This window comes from Alternaria viburni, assembly GCF_023758015.1.
Source record: "Alternaria viburni strain BMP 2772 chromosome Unknown scaffold_10, whole genome shotgun sequence".
In the NCBI taxonomy this organism is placed as follows: domain Eukaryota; kingdom Fungi; phylum Ascomycota; class Dothideomycetes; order Pleosporales; family Pleosporaceae; genus Alternaria; species Alternaria viburni.
Genome location: NW_026055779.1, coordinates 383,478 through 404,394, shown reverse-complemented (window position 1 = coordinate 404,394; position 20,917 = coordinate 383,478). Strand labels below are relative to the sequence as shown.

Sequence of the window (20,917 nt, the reverse complement as noted above, 5' to 3'; positions counted from 1 at the left end):
TGGACATGTCGACCGAGCACCTCTGGTTCGTCGCTCCTAGTCGTTACGAACACTGCTGACGAATGAGATATCGCTCTGAAGCGGATGTACGAGTTTCGGATAGCTTACACCACAAGTTGATATGTAATGGTTCATTTTCGCGATGCAAGATGTGACCACACACTAATGGTGACCTGTAATGCATCAGCAGCGCTTTGCAGCCTTCGTAAACTCTGTTATCAGCGATGTGTTTTCGGTCAGCACAGCCGCAGTCAATCTGATCGAACATTCGCACGAGTCACCCTTGTGCTGAGAAACAGCTGTTCGTGACCAAGTCGTTACGGCACGGCGGCTGCGAAGCGGAGTGGCGCGCTTGAATTACCCGCGGAGCGTAGGCATGAGGGTTCAGGATGCTTGCATGCGCACCTTGCGCTGACCGCGTTCGCGAGTTTCTCATAGAGGGCGGCGTATTTCTCCATGTCTAAGTTTCGGGATCTAAACTCTTCTTCGTGGGCCAACCAGCAACTAGGCAGCTGGGATCGGAGACAAAGTTTGCGGAGCAGATCGGCCAGCCTAGCTCGTTCGGGTTCGCACTGGACATGAACTAAATCAACACCATCTCCCCTCCTAGATTCTCTCTACGTCAACTTCATATCTTTCGTAGTGTAGGGCATCTGCGCTAGGGCCCAAACTTATGCGTTGGAGCCCACCATCCAGGATACCAGGAAGCCGGTACTTAGAGACGACTTCGAGGCATTTGCCTCGGAGTTTTGGCCTTCGCAGTGATGACCTACACGTATGCATAAGGTTCGACATCTTATCTCGTAGATCGAACTCGAAAGAGGAAGACATGTGAGGAGCTCCGATGCTCACACTGAGTGACGCGCATGCCTGATGGGCCTAACAAGATAGGCTTCAGGATTCAGCACGAAGACAAGCGACGTGTCTTGACCATTGGTGTTGATGTAGTGTTGTCATGTACAAACGTTGAGGTTTGGAGGGTGTCGGCTCGATCAGTCGGGATTGGTGCTGAAGGCGTGGCCAATAAGTGATCATTGTCCGGCTGGAGAGGGGGCTGGGACAAGCAAGTGCTGTCGGGGTGCATTGCTGAATGTATGCGTCTCGTCGAAGAAGAGAATGCGCGTTTTTCGAGCGCCGGGCGCGAAGTTTGGAGTTTGCCAGAAGCGATAAGAGACGCGTCCTTTCCCTCGGAAGATGATTCCGAAGATGCGCACGTGCCCGACCACGTGATGCTCTCCGCATCTTGGCAGGGAAGAGGGACCCGAGAGGCGACGTCATAACCCACTGCAACTGCTCTCTATCTACGAAGGATTCATTGACGATATAACCCTAGAGCTCAATCAGGATGTACAACCGACCACGCCCGCCTGTGGAGCGATGCGCGCATGCGGGGTACCTTGGAAAGCGGTGCACCAACGGCTGAGACGCATAAGAAGTAAAGAGACCACGACTCACCCAGCTACATCAAAAGTTCTCAACATGTTGGGAACTAGGTTATTGTCTCTGCTGGTACTTGCGCCATGCGCAATAGCACAAGACGTCGACTATTCGCAGTTCGTGAATCCGTTCATCGGGACTGAAGGCGCGATACCTGGCTACGCATACGGCGGCGGCGATGTCTTCGTCGGCGGTGCAGTACCATTTGGCATGGTTAAACTGGGCATCGATACGTATGAAGAGCCCATCAACCAGAGTGCACTCAACGGCGGATATACACCTCAAGGCCATGTGACTGGCATCAGCTTGATGCACCAGTCGGGAACCGGCGGGGGCTCGAAATATGGATACCCTTCCCAGATGCCGCTGACAAGCGTTGACGGCGATGTCAATTTGCTGGACAATCGAACTTACTGGCAGGATCGTGTAGGGTCATCAAGCGTGATGGAAAGGCAGCTTCTGACAAGCCTTTAGGTTGGCGAAGACGTTGCGCAAGTTGGCTACTTCCGTACTGAGCTCGAATCTGGTGTCAGGATCGAGCTCGCGGCCTCTCGACACGCAGGACTATACCATTACATATATCCGTCTTCATCCGAGAAGCACGTTCTGGTTGACCTGTCGCACTACCTACCCCATCTGACACGCTCATGGGACTCGCAGTTCTACACGGGTGGCGAGATCGAGATTCAACCGAACACCAGCACATACACTGGATATACATCAATAGCAGGTGGTTGGAACATCGGAGCATCAGTTGTGGTAAGAAATATCGCTGTACGAACTGCATGTGAGACATGTACTGACTTCGTACACCTACGTTTAGGTGTACGTATGCGGCGAGTTCGATAGTCTACCTGACGAAGCACGTGCTTTCAAGGGAAAGAACACATTCCCTGTTGGTCGACACTTCCGGTCGTTCAATAATGCCACAACACCTCGGCCTACGTATACTGGATCAATAGCCCGGTCAGGGCCGATGAACGACCGCGTTGGAGCAGTATTCACTTGGACCAATGTCACCGAGATCAAATCGCGAGTCGGCATATCATTCATGTCTGTTGACAAGGCATGTTCGTACAAGAACACTGAGCTTTCTTCGTGGTCAATCGAGGATACTGCGCAAGCAACGCGTGACGAATGGAACCGTGATGTCTTTTCCAAGATTCGCGTTGACACTTCGGAGTCGGCAAACAAGACCAGGCTGGCGTTGTTATACTCCAGCTTGTATTTCATGCACCTAATACCCAGCGAGCGTGTAGGTGAGAACCCGCTATGGGAATCGGATGAGCCATACTGGGACGACTTTTACACTATGGTCAGTTTTCGACTGCGCAAAGTGCATGTGAGACATATACTGACTTCGTACCTCTGCCTCTGCAGTGGGATCTTTTCAGAAACCAGGTTTCGCTCTGGCATCTCATTCAGCCAAGCTACTATGAGTCCATGATTCGGTCTCTAATCGACATGTTCAAGCAAGAAGGCTACCTTCCGGATGGTCGATCTGGCAATTACAACGGTCTGGTCCAGGGAGGATCAAACGCCGACAACGTTCTGGCAGATGCCTACGTCAAGGGCTTGACTGGCATGATCAATTGGACAGAGGGCTATGCAGCAGTCAAGAAGGATGCTGATGTCTTGCCTTTCTTCGACGAGAACCCAGTCGATCCGTATGGCTCCCTGAAAGAAGGTCGTGGTGCGCTGAAAGATTGGGTAGAGCTCGGCTACGTCTCAGCTGATCGCAGCACGCGTGCAGTCTCGAAGACAGTAGAGTACTCACTCAACGACTTTGCCGTCAGCCAGATTGCAGCGGGCGAGGCGCCTGGCGACCGTGACCTCTACCTTCGTCGGTCCGCAGGTTGGCAGATGAGTTGGGATCCTGAGTCTGCGAGTCGTAACTTTTCCGGTTTCGTTATGCCGCGATACGCGAACGGCACTTTCCATAAGACGTATGACATTACTGACTGTGGCGACTGTAACTGGGAAGATGAGAGCTACGAAGGCACTGCTTTTGGTGAGTCGCTTCCCGCGTTCCTTTGTCTTCTACATGCACACTGACAAAGCGGCAGAATATTCTTTTGTCGTTCCTCACGACGTCTCACGCGTAATCACGCTAATGGGAGGCCCCTCGCACTTTGAGGATCGCCTCGACTACGTATTCCAACCAAACACATCTGGCGTAGACCTCGGCGTGAACGGACTTGGCATCACCACCATCAACAACGTCGCGAACGAACCCGACTTCGAAACACCCTACCTCTACAACTACCTCAACAAGCAGTGGAAGAGCGTCGAGCGAAGCCGCCAGCTTGCTAATGACTTCTACTTCAACACCACCAATGGTATACCCGGAAACAGCGACGCAGGAGCCCTAAACTGCTGGCTCATTTGGCAGATGCTGGGGTTGTACCCCATAGTCACCACGCCTGTATATCTCCTGGAAAGCCCTTGGTTCTCCGACATCAACATTACTGTCAATCATGACAAGACGCTGAGGATCAGGGCCGACGGTTTGGGCGATGGAGACGGAAAGCAGGGGTACTACGTCCAGGGCGTGAGCATTAACGGACAGGATTGGGGAACGAATTGGTTCGAGCATGAAGATGCGGGTGGTATCATGACCGAGGGGGGCGAGATTGTCTTCAGGCTCGGAGAACAACAGACTGTGTGGGAGTCAGGCGATGTGCCGCCCAGTCCTGGGCACCAAGTTGTTGATCTTGGTGAGAGCGCACAGTTCTCCAACTGATGCAGCATAGCACTGCGCCAACCCGCGTCGTGACGGCATAGATGGTGGTAGGTAATCGCGATAGAAGAGACTATCAATACATGTTCGTGATATCAACATCCATCAAACATCAAAACTCCCCGCCAAGCCATCCGACACATCTGACACACTCCTTACACCCTCCGATCACGTGAACCCCTCTGAAACGCCTCCTGCGACAGCACGACGAGACCCATCCGCCACGGCATTGACCCCGCTGATAGGCCAGAACACATCATCCACAGGACGCGTCGTCAGCAAGTCACAAGTCAGGTGCAAGTCAACCAACAGCATGAATCATGCACGATATATCCGCAGTCGTTATAGGTACCTCGCCTCCGACACCCGGCGCCTGGATACGCAGGCGACAAGGCGATCACACAGCGACAGCCTCAGCGCGGCGGAGAGCATGATACCTTGTGCTGGAAGTGTACTGCGGGGTGTGCATCGCCGTGCTCTTTCCACAGGCATAAGAAGGCTGTCTCGCCCGTTGTGCTGAGAGACCATCAAGCAACATCTCTTCGCACTACAACAACCCACTTCTATTCCATTCTTTCTTTGCGTCTGTGACTGCAAAAGCTGACCTGGTGTCATTCGTTCAAACGTACTATACATAATCTACCTCTCGATCATTTTTCGATACCCATAACTATCAATATGCGTTTCTCCATCGCTACTCTTATCACCTGTAAGTTTCCCCATCTCTCCTCCTGCACACCGCACAAACCCACAGTAATGCTATACTAACACCCCCCAGTGGCCGCCGTCTCCATGGCCCAAGTCACACCCAACAACGCAGGCGCCAAGAACGTCGGTGCAGGCGACGGTTCGCAGTTCATCACCGGCGGATGCGTGTCGGATGCCGATTGCAGCTCCGCCTGCTGCAGTCAGGTCGCTGCGACCGGCGACGGTGTTTGCTCTGCTGAGGCGGCGAGCCAGCAGAACGGAAAGACGGGCTGTGGATTCACGGACCCGAATGCGGATGCGGTGATTGCGGCGGCGCAGGACCAGGTTGCGCAGCAGGGGTTTAAGAGGGTTGTTCGTAGCGAATAGGGGTGTTGCTTTGACAGAGGAGGTGGTGTTGCGTCAATGATAAGATGGTTTGACGGAGGCTGTGCTGTGCCCTGGCTGTGATGTCCCTTCTACAACGTGCATCAAGCTCAGCTAGTTCATGCGCATTTTAAAATTCGCTCCAGATCGAATCACGTCTTCGACGTGGAGCGGATTCTAAAATGCGCATGAACCAGTTGATCTGTGATGATAACCTCAATGCGCATATCCGCTTCCCGCCCCAAAAGCCGCCCACAGCCGAGCCACCCAAAGCGCCAATATCAACTCCCGACATGTCTGGTCTAGATCATGCCTCAGCTCTATCGTCGGCATCTTCCCTCCAGGCCCCATCTTCAACACCTCTGTCGCAACGACATGGCCTTCGCTGTCTTTCCACTGACTAGGTTCCAGCTCGTTCTTCCTCTGCTTAAGCGCCTTTGTGAATCCCCCTGGCTTGCCACAAGTCATAATCTCATTCGGTCGACTGCCCTGCGTGGGCATATGCACTACATGCCACCGGCGCAGGCCGAAGCGCAGTTGTAGAGCGCCGGGTAGTGTGCTCCCTGCTTTGCCTTGGATGTAGTATTCGTTGATGAGGAAGGGTGGGTCGTGGGCTTCGTAGAGGACGCTGCTGCTGTCGAAGGCGACGGTCGGTGCGCCGGATTGGAGGAACGTGATCTCCTCGGCCTTTAGCCTCCGTATCCGTAGTTTGTTTATTCGCGCATCGAGGAGGGAGGATAGCTGGTAGGCGGGCGCGTTCGGCGTGTGGATGAAGGTACCGTAGATGGTGAAGGTCGTGGCCTTCTCGTCGACGGTGGCGTATGCGGGAGGTAACTCGGGCGGGGGCGATGCTGGTACGATGGTGGGTGTTGGCTCTGGGTCGACAGCAGGTTGTTCGGCAACGGCGGGCTCAGGATGAGGTTGTGGTACTGTGGTGGGCGGAGGCGCGACGACGGCTTCTTCGTATGAGGGTATTGGCGCGTTGATGTTTGGGCGAGACATGGCTGCGAAAACCAGAAAAAGCACGCAAGCAGTTGCTCAGTCTGGCTGGCAGTGCTCAAAGAATTGCACAAGATGAGATTTCAGAGGCTGTGTTCCGCCAAGCATGCTGTCGTATTGATTGATTGATGATGTGAACACGGCAAGCCCGGCGTGACGTACTTCATCCACAACCTCGGCTTCTTCCGCCTGCCAAGACCCCACACCTGCAGTCTCTCCCCACGTCACACCACGAGTCCCACGGCAGTCGCGTGTGGAACCTAGACGCATCCGAGCCAGACTACTCGAAACGCAGCACTCCGCCATCATGTTGGTGGCTCTTTGCATCTGTGCATCTTTGTCCAACAAGTCAAGTCGATCATGCGAATCTCGTGGCCCTTCTCCTGCAACTCAAGCAAGAGTGGTTTTGCTAGATCGAGGAACTCAGCGCCGCGCTTACTATCAGCAGGAAAAATCGAAAGAGAGACAGTTACGCCGAGACTGGCTGAGCTCAAGATCTTTCTTAAATCTCCAATAGTCTCCTCCATATCTGACTCAATCCTCCAACTATTGTCAAAACGCATGACGAAGGTGATGCGGCCGGCGATGTTTTCGGGGAGTACACTTGCATCGATGTTCGACCACCACGGAAGCTTTGCGATAATATGGTGGATAGACAACGGCTGTGCGCACATGTACTTCTGAATGATGAACGTCGTTCTCCAATGGAATCTTTCGAGGATCTCATCTGCTAGTGGGTGGGTGGTTGATATCATGGGGTATGGACAGCCGACTGGTGGAGTAGGTATAATACCGTCCGATGCTCCTTTGTGGATGGAGAAGCCAGTGTTGTCTGTTGCTAACTTGATAGTGTAAGTGTTCTCCCTAGGGAGTACATGGTCGTATACCATGTCCCTAACCTCCCGTGGTAGCTTCCCTGATGGTAGCAATCCGAAAATTCTGTCGAGGAGACTGGGGTGTACGAGCTTGGCGTATTCTCTGAGGACATCCGCGAGCGTCTGGTGGATGTACAGTTCCTTCGGTTCAACCTCGGAACGCTTCCGAAGCTCTGCGTTGATACGACGCTCTGCCAAACCGAGCTTCAATGTAGCTGTGTCCTTGCTGGTCGGGTCGGCGAGGGACGGTGGGCCGCTTTGAGATTTTGGATCAAGTCGTTTCTCGATGTCCTCGAGAGTCGAAAGCTGCTTTTCTTTCCACGATTTCAGCTCTTGCAGCGTAGAGTCAAATCGTTCCTTCTCAGCTCTCAGTCTCTCCGCAATGACATGTAGACTGCCATCCTGGACGTTAGCTAAGGTTATTTACGTTACGACAGAAAGCCTTGACTGACCTGAAAGCTCGAAGACGGTAATGCTCATACTCCGTCGAGGCAGGCGAAGAGCGTCCGAAGACATCTACGAAGCCGAGTCGGTCACTAGTGGTATGGGTTGTAGACATCGCGAACACCTGAGTAATATATTGGGTGGTTTGTTTTGGTGTCACGCAAAACACCAAAGGACCCAGGTATGGGTTATGACACTCAGCTAGCCGAAAAACTAGACCCAAAGAGGCAAATTTGGAAGGCTCCGGTGCCAGTACACCAAAGAACGCGTCAACAAAGATTGAGTGACTTGTTTTCCACATTTCTCTGCCTAGGTACACACTACCGTGAGTACGTGATTAACGCTCACTTTAATTGAGATACTCCAATCTTCCATACGAACCAAGGTTGAGAACTAGACCCCAATCATATCAACCGAATTCCATACGACCCACACGCAGAAGAATGCCCCCGAATAAGAAGTACCGCCACGTGCAACCCGAGGGCTCAACGGATAACGAGCCTTGCGATTGACGTGACTTAAACCCGCAAAGCTACTAGTTTCGCGTCCCGGACGAAGCAGCGCTTGGCACAAGCGGATACTACACTTCGTATTGCATTCTGCGCAAGGTAAAGCCACTATCTGAGCAGGGGTATACATCGCCTTAGGAATTATTCACTTCTTAGGATTTAGCAGTGTATGTGCAGCAAATGCAACACGCATCATAGCCCTTCCTGGTATCGTGTTCACATCATCTAACCCTCCGCCCTCATCTCCGCCTTCTCTCCAGCATCCAGATTACGTCCCGAAGGGTACATCTGATGCGGAGATCGCCTCATATACTCGCGGACTTTCGCCTATTGAATCTGATTAGTGCCATACACTTTCATATAAGACTCAGGTTGACGACATACCTTACGAAACTGCCTTCGATTAGTCCAGGCATCAGCGAATGTGGCGCTTCCCTCCCCCACCGTCCATGTCCACCCGCTAATCCTATCGTCCAAGTGAATCTGGTGGCCTCGAGCCTTCAAGGTCGTCAGGCACGGGAATATGGCCTCCATGATGATATGAACGTTCTCGTTATGAACAGCGGCATCGATCTCGGTCCCAACATTCGAGACTGATAGTCGTTCGGTAGTAGCTAACATGGCTTGGCGTATAGTTGGGTTGGTGGGAAGTAGACACTCATATCCTTTACGCGTAGGACCAATTTGGAGATGCCAGTACATCTCTTTGCTAGGGAAGATCACTTGGATACGTGCTCGGGTATTGGTGAGTTGCTGTAGTAGGTCGAAGCGCTGACGGAGTAGAGTTTTACGCTCTTCAACCTGGTAAATGTCCTCGGGCATGTAGATGCTGATTTTGGAGAGCCAGCGTTTTGGTACGATGTCTTGCTTCCATGCATCTTGGTTGAGAACCCTGTTTATTAGCGCGTCGTGGTGGATATTGAATTGGCCACGTCGGTAACGAAGTTGTAGGATCTCTAGAGCTGACTCTTTGCCGACGATGGATGGATCGATGTAGTAAGGATCTTGGCCTCGATCGACGACACTAGCTGCCATGTTGGTCCGGTGGAAAAATGTAGAGCGTGGTTTGTTGGTCGTCTTCAGTACGTATCCACTACCCTCCAACCAGACGTCAAACGGCGGGTTCTCGAAATCCATCAGCTCGGCGTAGACCATGTCACGCAGCTCTCGCGGTAGGTGATCTTGCACGGCCTGTAGTATTGGTGGGGATTCTAGACGGGAGCATTCAACAGCGGTGTGATACAGACGATCCTTAGCTCGTCGCAGTTGCGCCCTTAGTCTTACACGCCGGGCTCCGTGTCCCTTGGGGCATGCAGTAAAGGTGAAATTGTCGACGGTACTTTGAAGCGGTCCAATCTTCTTGGCGGCTCTGCATGTTCGTCAGCGTACGGTTCATGTTCATTTGGTGATGGCGCTCACTGAAATCCATCTGCACGCAGCTCCACAAGCGTCGAGACCTTGCGTGTCTTCGTATAAACCATGGTTGACTGCGATCTTGGTGTAACTTGGGCGAAGTTGACGTATTTGCGCGTTGGAGTTGGCGGTTACACGACTGAGAGCGGGTCCTGGGTGTGGAGCGGCGTTCATATATACGCAGAAGGTGGACGCGATAAGAATCCCGTGATGTGGACGGACCACAAAGTGGATAAATGAATGAGCGATCTCTATCTAGCATGCGCTGAACACGAGACCTTATACACAGGTTACCGACTATACTAAGACAAAACCACGCAAGATAGGTAAACTAACATGGATGTAGGCTCTAGGGTGTCTAACATTTCCTAGGCTGACGTGACAAGAAAGAAGAACGCCAATGAACGTGGTCATAATTAGACGAGTTGAGGTACATCCCGATACAAAAGTCACAGTAACACCGTCGTCGTAAGCACTACCAGAACTCCAAAACAACATACCACCTGATCACACTGCCTACCAAGAAAGCCCAGCTCCCTGCCATTGCCGCTATAGCTGCATGCACCTTGCCCCGTTCCTCATTCTCCCCACCCTGAAAGAGAAAGAAACCAGCCATCATGAAGCCGAGCCCACCAAGCGCATTGAGAATGGCGCTCTGCCAATCCGAGTGAAAGAACCTGGGCTTGTACCAGCGCTCCTGTTCGGAAAACGCTAGCATAGCGTTCGCGACCAAGAAGAGCGCGCCGTGTATCACCTGCGGCCCGAAAACGATATAACCAAAGAGAGGGTCTTCTTCCGGGACGACGCCGGGGAAGTCGACGATGCCAGCGAACATAAAGATGATGCCCCCAAAGAGAACGATGAGACCAGCCTGGAAGGCCAAGTTGGTGGCCGACAACTCCCAAACCTTCTCCCATGACGGTATCCACTTGAACTCCGGTGTGCCAAGGAGCGCTGGCCGGTATCTAACTTTCTCAGGCTCCAACTTTGAGGTTTCGAGCGTACCGCGGTCCGCATTCAAAGCACTGAAGGTGTCGAAGATGCCTGCGACGAAGAAGAAGATCGATCCGATCAATATCGTACTAGGGACGGCGACAGTCTCTTCGGTTTCGAACTCCGTGGAGGGGTTGAGGCGAGGTAGTAGATCGAAGGTGGCGTTGATGACGAGGTCGATGGAACCGATGAGGAAGATGATCGCAACGAGGTAGATAGGGTCGCGGTAAGGAAAGACTGTGAACATGGATTTTAGCCGCACTTTAAAAGAGCTGTTGTTGTCCCATTCCATGACCGAAGTGGTGTCGAGATAGCGGTCGTCGATGTATGCTTGGCTGTTATCGGCGTTGCGTTCGACATCGAAGAAGGTAGGCTGTGAAGTACGCTCGGAGTGGCACTTTTCGCGGTGTTCAATGTGGTCGACATGAACGAAGGATTGGAGCTTCTCGGTTGAAGCGGGGCGTGGTTGAAGATCGATTGATAACGTCTCCGATATGCTATGTGGACGAGGGGTCATGCTCATCCGCGCCTGGCGGATGTACGAAGCACGGATCGTTGCTGAGGCATTCATGTCAGGCCAAGACAGGGTAAGGACAGTATTAAAGATTAGAAGTTATCGGTACTTGTACTAGGAAATTGAACGAAGGACACAATTCGACACGGTAGGCTTATAGAAAAGAAAGCATCCTCAATAGGCCCTTATGAGAACCCATACCCAGCGCAATCAAACGTTAGTTGGGTGTTGCTGTGTTGATCGCGCGCTCAGACGCCCAAGCCCAAGACTTCACATGTCTGACCCACGAGCTTCGTCATGCTTTTGGCCAACAAGCATCGAGTATTGATGCTGTTAAGCTCAACCAAGCTTTGTGAAGTGGTGCTTGTTTCCCACTTGCTTTTGATGTGGGTCGAACAGTACGTGGCGCCGTCCCGGATGGAGGAGTGCCGCCACCTGTGTGTGGCAGTGAACTGTTCGGAGTGAGAGATGTTGGTTTCAGTATTTGCATCGTATGAGACATCGGCCCAAAATAGGGGCGACTAGACGAAAAGGGCCCGGATCGCCGGCAGGCGCCGCTCGGACCGATCATCTTCAGGCACTAGTGCAGTGTGCGCTTCATCCTGGAGGTCGATCTGGAAAGATAGTGGGTTGAAACATTCTTGCCAACTCCAGGCCACGCAAGCTGAAGGAAGGCAAGCGCTTATGGAATGGTGATGTTCAAGAGCGGCACTATCGTGGGCGCTGGTGGCTCATTGTGGTACTCAAACACTGGCCTCTGAAACCAAATCGCTGCGCCGTCTTCGAGGTAGAGTTTGTCCCTGTCGCATCGATAGGCCTGTCGGGGGCATTGAGTACATCAACGCTGTCGCGCACGAAGATGCGTGCCGGCGGATGCCGTAGAAGATCCGCGCAGTGACCGTCTCTGGGCTATCAATGCACTCTGGTCCTGAGTAATGCAAGGGGTGGGCATACATTGTGCTGGCGGGGTTCTCATCCTGCGTCGGGATCGCCTGGTGTTGTCACTGTTGATGAAGCTGCCGTTCAGACGAGTGGGTGAGAGCGGTCTCGGCTGGAAGGCGGTGCTGACATCATCCGCTAGTCTGGGTCAAGAAGCGGCCCTCCCATCGTTCCAAAGTTTTGGCGGCTTTCGCGACCCGTCACAACAGCGCTCTTCGCGAACGACTTCTGGCCCACCTTCTATCTTGTTGATTCATCAGCACGCTTCAAGCGCTCTGTGCTTGATCGACATCACTATAGAATTTGTCACATGAGCGGTCCGCTTACTGATACCTTCTATAATCTCGTTCGCCCTCAGTTTCGAGCGCATCACCTGCTCAGTAGTGGACTGAATACAAGAATAGGCACCTTATCTACTTCAAACCCCGAGTCGCAAGATAAGATAGCTTCAAGCGCCGAGTCACATTGTCGGTACCTGGGAAGGATGCACGCTCGGCCTTGGGATGGGTTTCCGGGGTCTGCACGAAGACCTAAGAAAAGACGCGCCACGTTACGCGAACCCAAGACAACCGCACCCAACCTCAGCCTACATAGCCGGAACCGTGGTCTTCACCGTTCTAGGAAGTCCGGTGTGGCATTCTACTTCAGAGACAAGGCTACAGCGACAAGGCTACGAGGCAAACTAATGACTACCAGTTGATGGAGTGCACAGAAGCCTTGCAAACCATGTACGACTTCGCCGGCGTTGAGCCCCAGCGATCCGCTGCTGCTGCGTAGACCGCGGCCAACATCCTCCTGTCAGCGATGATCATTCAAGGAACATGTTTCGCGATTTGGTCACTTCGTACCGTTCCCCAGTGATCATGCGCGTCTACGTTGAGGGCGCGGGAGGATGGCCCCGCGCCCCAACGCGCATACCCGCCGGAAGGAACGTAGCGCATGTCAGCCGCGCCATCCATCAGCAGCATCTACAAATCATCGCAAGCGCCTATACACCCCAAGATTAGATGCATGACGCAGCGTTGCCGAGTCGCATATGCGCTTACCAGTGCATCGCAGGACACTAATCCTAGGGAAGAGGCAGAGGGGCTCTGAACAGCGAACCAGAGACGCCAAGGTCCTATTTACCCAGGACAAAAGTGTAGCAGCTTGAGATGAACTGCCGAACTGAACGTCAAGGTAAGCAGTACCAAAAAAGTGTTGTAGCGATATTCTAGGATTGATCGCCTCGTGTACTGTTTTTGGCCCGCACCCTGGACAACTCGAAGCACACGCGAGGCTCTGCTTCACCCATAATTCGCCTTACCAGCTACAGCCTTTCTACTCCATGACCTGCTCTTTCGTCATGCTTAGGGTGATATGGGGTAAGAAGGTCTGACCATTTCACTATTTCCTTATCGTTTCCTTCTGGGTCAGTTTCCTGGACGTTGTCCATTTTTCCCTTATGTCGAATATGAAGTTAGCGAGTGGATATTTCCTGCCCCGAAGTACATCAGCCAGCCCCATCGACCGAGCAAATACCATCAGGGCTGCATCATGGGCCATCCTTATCATTACGATGATGGTTTTCGGAGCACGGCAGATAATGAAGGTTGTTGTCTTTCGGAGAATGGCGCTCGATGATCTCTTGATATTTGTGGCTTTTGTAAGTCGCACAACATATCTCTCGAACTTTGCTAATGGATGCAGTCCTTTGCCGTCAGTCTTTCAATCATAGCTCTTGTCTTGTCGTTCGAAGGTCTCGGCACTGTTGGTCCGTTGACCCCCGAGCAAACCATCTTCCTCATGAAAGGATACTACTCGTCTGAAATTGTCTACATTGTAGCCATTGGCTTCGCGAAATTATCAATCTTGGTAATATTCTACAATGTCGTCGTAACGCAACGCATCATCCGCCGAGCTGTGGTAGCTTTCAGTGCGGTAGTGTCAGTCTGGACAGCGGTGTCGCTTGTCGCAATTGCGTTTCAATGCCAGCTACCTCGACCTTGGCAGATTGTAGGCCCAAGATGCTTCAATTCGGTATGCAACATAGGACCTAACGAAACAAGATCTGAAAGCTGACCTGAATAGCGCATCTTTTGGATCGTATATTGTATCGTCGACATTTCCACCGAAGTCGCAATCATTATGCTTTCCATACATCTCGTAGCATACCTTCAAGTACGGCTCTCAAGAAAATTTGCAGTCATTGCATGCTTTGCGCCGCGCATGCTGGTGCTGATTTTGGCAATTGTTCGTCTCGTTTTGCTATTCCCGGCTCCGCTACATGGCGATCCTCACTACCGACTCTGGGTGCCGGCGATCGTATCGCAAGCCCATGTATGCCTCAGCATCGCAACTGCCAGCATTCCATACATGGTGCCCTTCTTCAAAGGTATGGATGGTGACTTGCGCAGGACTCACTCGACAAAGAGTCGCCTCCATCTTATCGATGAAGAGACAGGGCGCTCAAGGTCCTCGCTGTGGTTTCGCCGACACAATAAGACCAAGGCTCTTGAGCTCTGGAACCCGACTGCAGATGCCGTTGTTCCATACAACCGCGTTCCGCAGCTCTCGCCTTACATTCCCGCACCAAGACCTTTATCACCTTTATCGCCTCCTCGGCCGCAGACGCCGCTCGGCAAGCAGGCTAGCGTTCGCGGTTTGAACATATATATCCCATGTCGAGATCCTCGGCGGCAACGAAGCTTGGATTGGGCGAGTCCACGCACAGAAAGCTCGGGCGTGCTTTCGCCATCGTGCGCATCACCACAAGCTTTGCTTCCGCAGTCATTCATCCCTTCCAGGAAGGCACCCAGCCCACCAACAAAGATCTACAGTCCCAGACCAACTTCCTCAAGCTCTTGCTACTCCAGTCGTACCCCAACACCGGCTTTGACTACGCCATATGCGGAACGTTTTTCGCTATTCCCGGCTCAAAGCTCCTTTTCCGTCTCACCGCAGCCACAGTATAGCCCATCTCGGGTGCCACCAATTCGAGCAATGCGATCACAAACGATATCCACGAGCGTAAGGTCTCCTGATCCGTCAGTCACGAAGAGTCCTTCCGGTCCAGGGGCACTCATTACACGGTCGTCCAGCCGTGCGCAACCTCGGAAGTTCAGTACCACAACACATCTTCAGACACCACCGTTGATGACCACATATGAGGGGACTGGAATCAGACCCGGTTCTATACAAGACCTAACATCCCCCATGGGTGCAGCAATCAATGGCTGGTTTAGCAGTGCTAAGACAGACTATCCTCCGCCATCGTCACCCATGGAGGCCCGACCGAATTGGCAACCCAAGACCGATCAATATGAGCTTTCACTAATGCGCTCAGTCGCTCACCCAAGATCGCCACCTCCAAGTCATATGCGAACACATGCTCGTGCAGACATACCGCACGATGCGCCGCCGCTTCGTTCGCCTCATGACACCCTACTTCACACCCGAGCTTTCAGATCGCAAACCATTCCTTCCGTACGCGATGTGCGGCATAGTCCGAGGATCGTGCATTGTGACCCCTTCTAGCTGTATATTCTTCAGTCTCTGTACCATTTTGTCCTTCGTCTTGCATCTGGGCGGCGTTAAGAGGGTTTCTTCCAACAATTTGTCGCATTGAACGATACGATGATTGTATCACGAACTGTATAACATGTATTTGTACTTTCCGTTTACGAGTCTATCTCTAGACCACACGGTTTTGGCGGTTCTTCTCTGGCGTTCATGGAGTCGGAAGGATATGATGTTGATTGCCTCGGCATTCTCACGGCGCGTCTTTGCAGCTATTTCAACAAGCTATTTCACGAACATTCGAGTCAAACGCTTTCACATTATTGTGCGCAAAAGAAGCACTTTCTCCACACGACGAGTCAGTGGGTTACGTCGTGAAACCTCGCCGCTTCCCCACTTTCACAACAATGGTAGGTGAACACTACGCTTGCAACCCATTATAAAAACTCTTAAACTTCACCCTTATCGACAATCACACCAATCGTTACTTTCAATCAACTCGGTCAAACTCTGATGTCTGCGGCATACAGCAAAACGACTGCCGACGTATTCCGTCTTTGGAAGGTCGACAGCTTCACGGATTCCTCTGGACGGACATCATGTGCCAAGGATGAACGAGAGCACTTCCGACTTCGCTGTCTTGCACTTAAAAAGGTTGTGTCAACCCTAAGGCAAGATTATCAGTCCAAGCAGGCGAAAGAAGTGGAACTCGAAGATTTCATCGCCCGGAAGCTTGAATACACGGACAACCCAGACAATGCTGCGCATGCTGCCTTGTACCAGAAGCGCCTGTTAGTCCACCAATCTGCAGCTCAAACTACTAAAGAAAGACTGGCACGCGTTGAAGCAGAGCTGGACTTCGTTCTGGGGCACAATAGCGAAGCGAGGGTCTTTTGCGAACTTGTCTCCGAGAAGTTGCCCACGGAGCTCGTAGACATAGTTTACGCTTTTGTCGAACCCTACCCCAAGGAACTTGAAGTCGACTATGACGTCGAACACAAAGAGCCTTTGGGAGACGAATCCAGCGACCAAGAAGTCGTGGAACGAGTATACACCTCTAAGTCTCTGAATGGAGAGTTCAATGGAAAAGATTGCAAAACGCCCTGGTATCTGGACACCAACATTGTGAGCCCTGAGTTTGCCGAGGAAAAGATGAAGACTTTTCATCGCGAGACAGTTTTCTCCATCGATCGTCTAGTACACCTCACGCGCTTCCTCAACCAGAACCCATGGAGGGGATACGAGCACCTGGTCCCAAAAGAATTCGTGCGCAACATACATCTCAAGATACCGTTAGATATGTGCCACGAGGAATGGATGGGCCCGGAAGACTCGGAATCTGAGGAAGAAAGCCAAGCATATCTGGACTCAATCTCAGGCTCTGCGGATGAAGGTCTAGAATATGAAGCGTACGACTCAGTACTTGAGGAAAATCCAGAGCTGTCGTCTCTATGGCGACTTGTCGCTGGAGATACTCTCTTGAACGAGCTCGCGCCGCTACAGACCCTCACACAGCGAGGTGTTCGAATTACTATAGACGTCCGGCCCAGCATGAGGACTTGGTCCTTACTTCTGCCAAAACATATCATGGAGGCATGGAGGGACTCTTCCCACGAGGGCCCATTCAAATACGAAGGGGGCGACGAAGCAGAAAATGAGTGGGAAAACACGGAAGACTTTGAACTTATTGGGCGGCTTCTGCTGCTGGTGCTGATGCAGAAGTTGCTGCCGTTCTTCCAGGATCTGGTTAAGAAGGGACAAGTTGTAACGATTTTGGATAGCCGAGAGAAGTGGTCTTGGGTCATGAGCAGGGACAGCATGAGTGTGGATGACTTGCTTGAATGTAGGCAGACCTTTTGGGCTCAGAAGCCAGAAGGCGTTTTCGGGGGCGAGGCGTTGGAGTTCCGTATACCGGCTCTTGAGGACGTTGGAGACGTATAAGTCTTTGACGGTCAGTATGCTTGACCAGGTCATGCGCTCCGTATGGATATAGTGCTCTATCAATTCATGGTTTGCCGTCTACGTCAGTATGAGAACGAAACTTCACAGACTCCGGGGGGTGATGTAGACGTTTGGGTCATTTACATTGCCCTCTTTGAATTCATGCTTTGCCGTCTACATCAGTATTAAAATGAAGCTTCACGCACTCTGGGAGGTAACGTAGACGTCTGGGTGATTTCCATTGTCCTATATGAAGTACCCCTAGAAGTGTTCGCTCTCTCCCTTGTTCAGAGTGCATATGCACACATCATCCCAATTCATTCATTCATCTATGTGATCAAGTCAGTGCTGATCATGCACACTGCATCTATCTTACTAACCTGAAGCCACTTCTGCACACCTTCCAAACAGCCTTTCGTTGTGAAGTCCAGCGTGTCCTCAGTAAAACTCGCGCATTGACCCGACGCTGTCTTGTAATCCTCAAGCTTCAGCCGTAGCCTCCAGCCCTTGCTCTTGAGCTTTTGGAGGATCGGCAGCAGGATATTAAGCAGATAATTCCTATGCCTCACATCGTATTCTATCACGACTGTAAGAATGCGACTCTTGCTTTTCATCGGCAGTAAAGTGGTGAGGAAATCAAGGCGCCGCTTGAGACCCATTTTGCGAGTTTTGTGCTGCATCGAAAGCTCGGTGAGTGGCGGCGAAGCTCTTGTATACGGCGTGTCGAAGCCAAATTCATATCCTGCCTCCTCCATCTTTGTGAAGTGGCGCTCGTTGATATCAAGCGAGATTTTTGAGACTAGCTTGTTTAGGTCAAGCTGTAGTCCGGATGTGTCTGAAGCGAGAAACAGGGCTATGTTCTCTTCTTCACTTGGAAGTTCGAATGTGAATTGCGTTGTGCGATAGAAGCGCGCAACGAACTCTAGGTAGATTTCTTCGCCTAAGCCCTTGTGATGGGCGAGGTCGAAGCGTTTTCCATCTTCCTCATTTTCGAAAATTATACCGCCAGCTTTAGCTTTTCTGACTACGACGTGACTTGGCATGATTTCCTCGTATATGATGTCGCGAAGCTCTTGTGGAAGCATGTCGCTCAATTCCATGCTCAGGCCCATGTAGGCAATGCTTGAAGACGCATGCGGCATTGTACTTGTGTCTTGCTCGCGCTGCCTGATTTGCGGAATTTCTGCCTTACTAGCCTCTTCCTTGATGACTTCTGGCTTGCTAGTGCCGAAACGTTTGTCCAAGGTAGTCCAAAACATCTTTTCTCGATGCGACTTTTCCTGCAACTCAGCGCTTCGCAGCTCAGTAATCTTACACTGCATGTTCAGATCTTTGATGTTGGCCATGATGTCGGATAAGTCGAGATGGCAGTGTAGTAGTATTTTGTAGTTGTGTTCTTCAGTCTTAGTTGAGCGAATGTAGATATTTGTAGTTTCGCGGAAGTGTTTTGGTACTAGCGTCAAGGTCTTCAATACTGTCTGATGATGAAGATGTCTAAGTAGAAAAGCGCGGGATGCAGCCATTATATACGATTTCCTCCTCTGACTCACACCAGAACGTCCATGCACTACATTGGTCGAGTCCATTCCATCGGCTTCCTCCACTGGTACTGCGGTGACGAAGAGCGAGCAACATCCAATCGAGCCCTCCCGAATACAACGCACCCACACTGGCGATATCTAGAGTATGTGTCATGTCTTGCTGCGCATGTGACTCGGACCTGGGCGCCGATGCGATACCTTGGTAAAGTCCATTCTATCCACTTCCCCAGTGGTACTGCGCTGACGCAGAGTGAGCAACGGTCCAATCAAGCCATCCCAGATACGTCGCATCGGCACTGGAGGTAACCAAAATATGCGTCATGTCTTGCTGCACACATAGCATTACATCATGGGAAGTAGAGACTTTCCAAGCCATATACTTGTCTGGCTCCGAGAACTTTTGATGGGATATGACACAGATTGTTCTGCTTTGCGGCATACACACTGTTGTAAGATGACAAAGGGATAGTCTCTGACTCGACGTAGACGTCTAGCTCAAAAAACGTTTCGTGAAATTCGAACCTTCGGTACTGCAGAGCGAAGGCGGGTGGTGCGCCGACCAACCACAGTGACTGTACTTCTGACGACACCGAATTCTCACGTAAAAGGGCTGTGTTCGCAGGACATGCATCGCGATCACATGGTACTGCGATGACCCATACCATGACCCACAGACGACGTCCGCATCATATGATGGTGACGGGAATTGCGACTTGAGGTCGCGGGATATATTCGGCTCATACCAGCGCATCACGCCCCGCCACGTCCTAGCCCACAGTCCTCCCCCCACCTAATACTCCCTCTTCACATGCCACAACTCCCACGGCGCCTCCCACGCCAACAAAATCCCAATCGCCTCTTTGTACTCCTCGCTCTTGACCGCCTCCTCAAAATACTGCATGCCCTCCCATCCCCTCGCCACAAAAAAGCACTTCGCCTTCTCCTTCTTCACATCCTTGTGCTCCAGCTCTTCCATCACCCACCCATACGTCAATCCTCCACTCCCCTTCAAAGCCTTTGCACAGATGTCGTTGAACTTGTTAAAATCCTTCTCAATCTTATTCCTGAACGACTCGTTGATCTTGCTGGCAGGGAAGTAGATCTGCACGAATTCGACTAGGGGAGAGGACATGGGGCCGTTGTTGTCGAAGGCGGATTGGCCGTCTTTGAAGGTGACGTGGAACATCTTGTCGGGGTTTCCGAGGGTCTTGATGACGGTCTCGCGGTACGTGTTTGCTTCCGCCGAGGACTCGGCTTTGGGGTCGTGCCATTCCGATGTCAGTTGCAGGTTGCGCTTGTCCTGGGTTTGGGTGCCTAGGACGTAGTTCTCGGGGGCTTTGGCGCCTTTGAGGGCTTTGACGGCGGCGTGAGCTGCTGCGTCGGCTTCCGAGGCGGAGGGTGCGCGGAAGTGGATTATTTGTGTTACTGTCATGTTGAGCGGCTGCGGAGTAAGTTGTAAATGCTGTCAGGTGAGTTGCTCGTGATGGAGATGTATATGTTCACGATACTTTAGTATCGAATCGTTGCGCATGAGGTCGGACGTGTAGCCCGCGAGCTTTGTAATCTGGAGCTAGCAACCACCGACACCGATGTTTGGCTTCGACGTTACGTGGCATGAACCAGGTTTCAGGCGTGCGTTCAGCCACGGCGTGCCGCAAAGTACACGTTAAGGCGCCGTGTGGGTACATGTTTGGCATGTTACTGGATGTCAATAGCCCTGGAGATGCAAGCCTGCGGGGTAGCAATGCGCCTCGGCACCCCAACACTCACGCTCGATTGCGGCATGACAGAAGTCAAACCTGAAGACATTATTGTGCAGAGGTGTGCGCTGATATCACATGAGTAATGTCCACAATCTGCTGCAAGAGTCCGAAGCGTTGGACCGTCAGCGATAACATATCCGAGGCACGGATGCCAAGAAGCGCTACTCCACATATGGTAGCGCACCCTGGTGACATCATCATATTCGGGAAGAGCGGCACTGTTTGGAAGGCCCAGCCCAC

General features: G+C 52.0%; 7 protein-coding genes across 7 annotated transcripts; 3 read left to right on the top strand and 4 right to left on the bottom strand.

Annotated features, from left to right (window-relative positions):
- Window positions 1–1,479: 1,479 nt before the first annotated feature.
- On the top strand, window positions 1,480–4,180 carry J4E79_005395 (uncharacterized protein; the record flags this gene model as incomplete). The annotated part of the gene is made up of 5 exons (XM_049354273.1): window positions 1,480–1,863; window positions 1,912–2,196; window positions 2,261–2,752; window positions 2,818–3,448; window positions 3,504–4,180. 5 exons carry the CDS (start codon window positions 1,480–1,482, stop codon window positions 4,178–4,180), a joined length of 2,469 nt encoding a protein of 822 aa, XP_049211138.1.
- A 675-nt stretch (window positions 4,181–4,855) lies between these two features.
- J4E79_005394 (uncharacterized protein) lies at window positions 4,856–5,251 on the top strand (the record flags this gene model as incomplete). The annotated part of the gene is made up of 2 exons (XM_049354272.1): window positions 4,856–4,886; window positions 4,956–5,251. 2 exons carry the CDS (start codon window positions 4,856–4,858, stop codon window positions 5,249–5,251), a joined length of 327 nt encoding a protein of 108 aa, XP_049211137.1.
- Window positions 5,252–5,464: 213 nt separating this feature from the next.
- On the bottom strand, window positions 5,465–6,250 carry J4E79_005393 (uncharacterized protein; the record flags this gene model as incomplete). The annotated part of the gene is made up of 1 exon (XM_049354271.1): window positions 5,465–6,250. One exon carries the CDS (start codon window positions 6,248–6,250, stop codon window positions 5,465–5,467), a length of 786 nt encoding a protein of 261 aa, XP_049211136.1.
- Window positions 6,251–6,552: 302 nt separating this feature from the next.
- J4E79_005392 (uncharacterized protein) lies at window positions 6,553–11,052 on the bottom strand (the record flags this gene model as incomplete). The annotated part of the gene is made up of 3 exons (XM_049354270.1): window positions 6,553–7,524; window positions 8,460–9,442; window positions 10,080–11,052. The coding sequence occupies 3 exons, from the start codon at window positions 11,050–11,052 to the stop codon at window positions 6,553–6,555; spliced, it is 2,928 nt and encodes a 975-aa protein (XP_049211135.1).
- A 3,542-nt stretch (window positions 11,053–14,594) lies between these two features.
- Window positions 14,595–17,373, top strand: J4E79_005391 (uncharacterized protein; the record flags this gene model as incomplete). Its single annotated transcript, XM_049354269.1, has 3 exons — window positions 14,595–14,882; window positions 15,260–15,399; window positions 15,963–17,373. 3 exons carry the CDS (start codon window positions 14,595–14,597, stop codon window positions 17,371–17,373), a joined length of 1,839 nt encoding a protein of 612 aa, XP_049211134.1.
- A 329-nt stretch (window positions 17,374–17,702) lies between these two features.
- Window positions 17,703–18,719, bottom strand: J4E79_005390 (uncharacterized protein; the record flags this gene model as incomplete). Its single annotated transcript, XM_049354268.1, has 1 exon — window positions 17,703–18,719. One exon carries the CDS (start codon window positions 18,717–18,719, stop codon window positions 17,703–17,705), a length of 1,017 nt encoding a protein of 338 aa, XP_049211133.1.
- Window positions 18,720–19,704: 985 nt separating this feature from the next.
- J4E79_005389 (uncharacterized protein) lies at window positions 19,705–20,346 on the bottom strand (the record flags this gene model as incomplete). Its single annotated transcript, XM_049354267.1, has 1 exon — window positions 19,705–20,346. One exon carries the CDS (start codon window positions 20,344–20,346, stop codon window positions 19,705–19,707), a length of 642 nt encoding a protein of 213 aa, XP_049211132.1.
- Window positions 20,347–20,917: the final 571 nt, after the last annotated feature.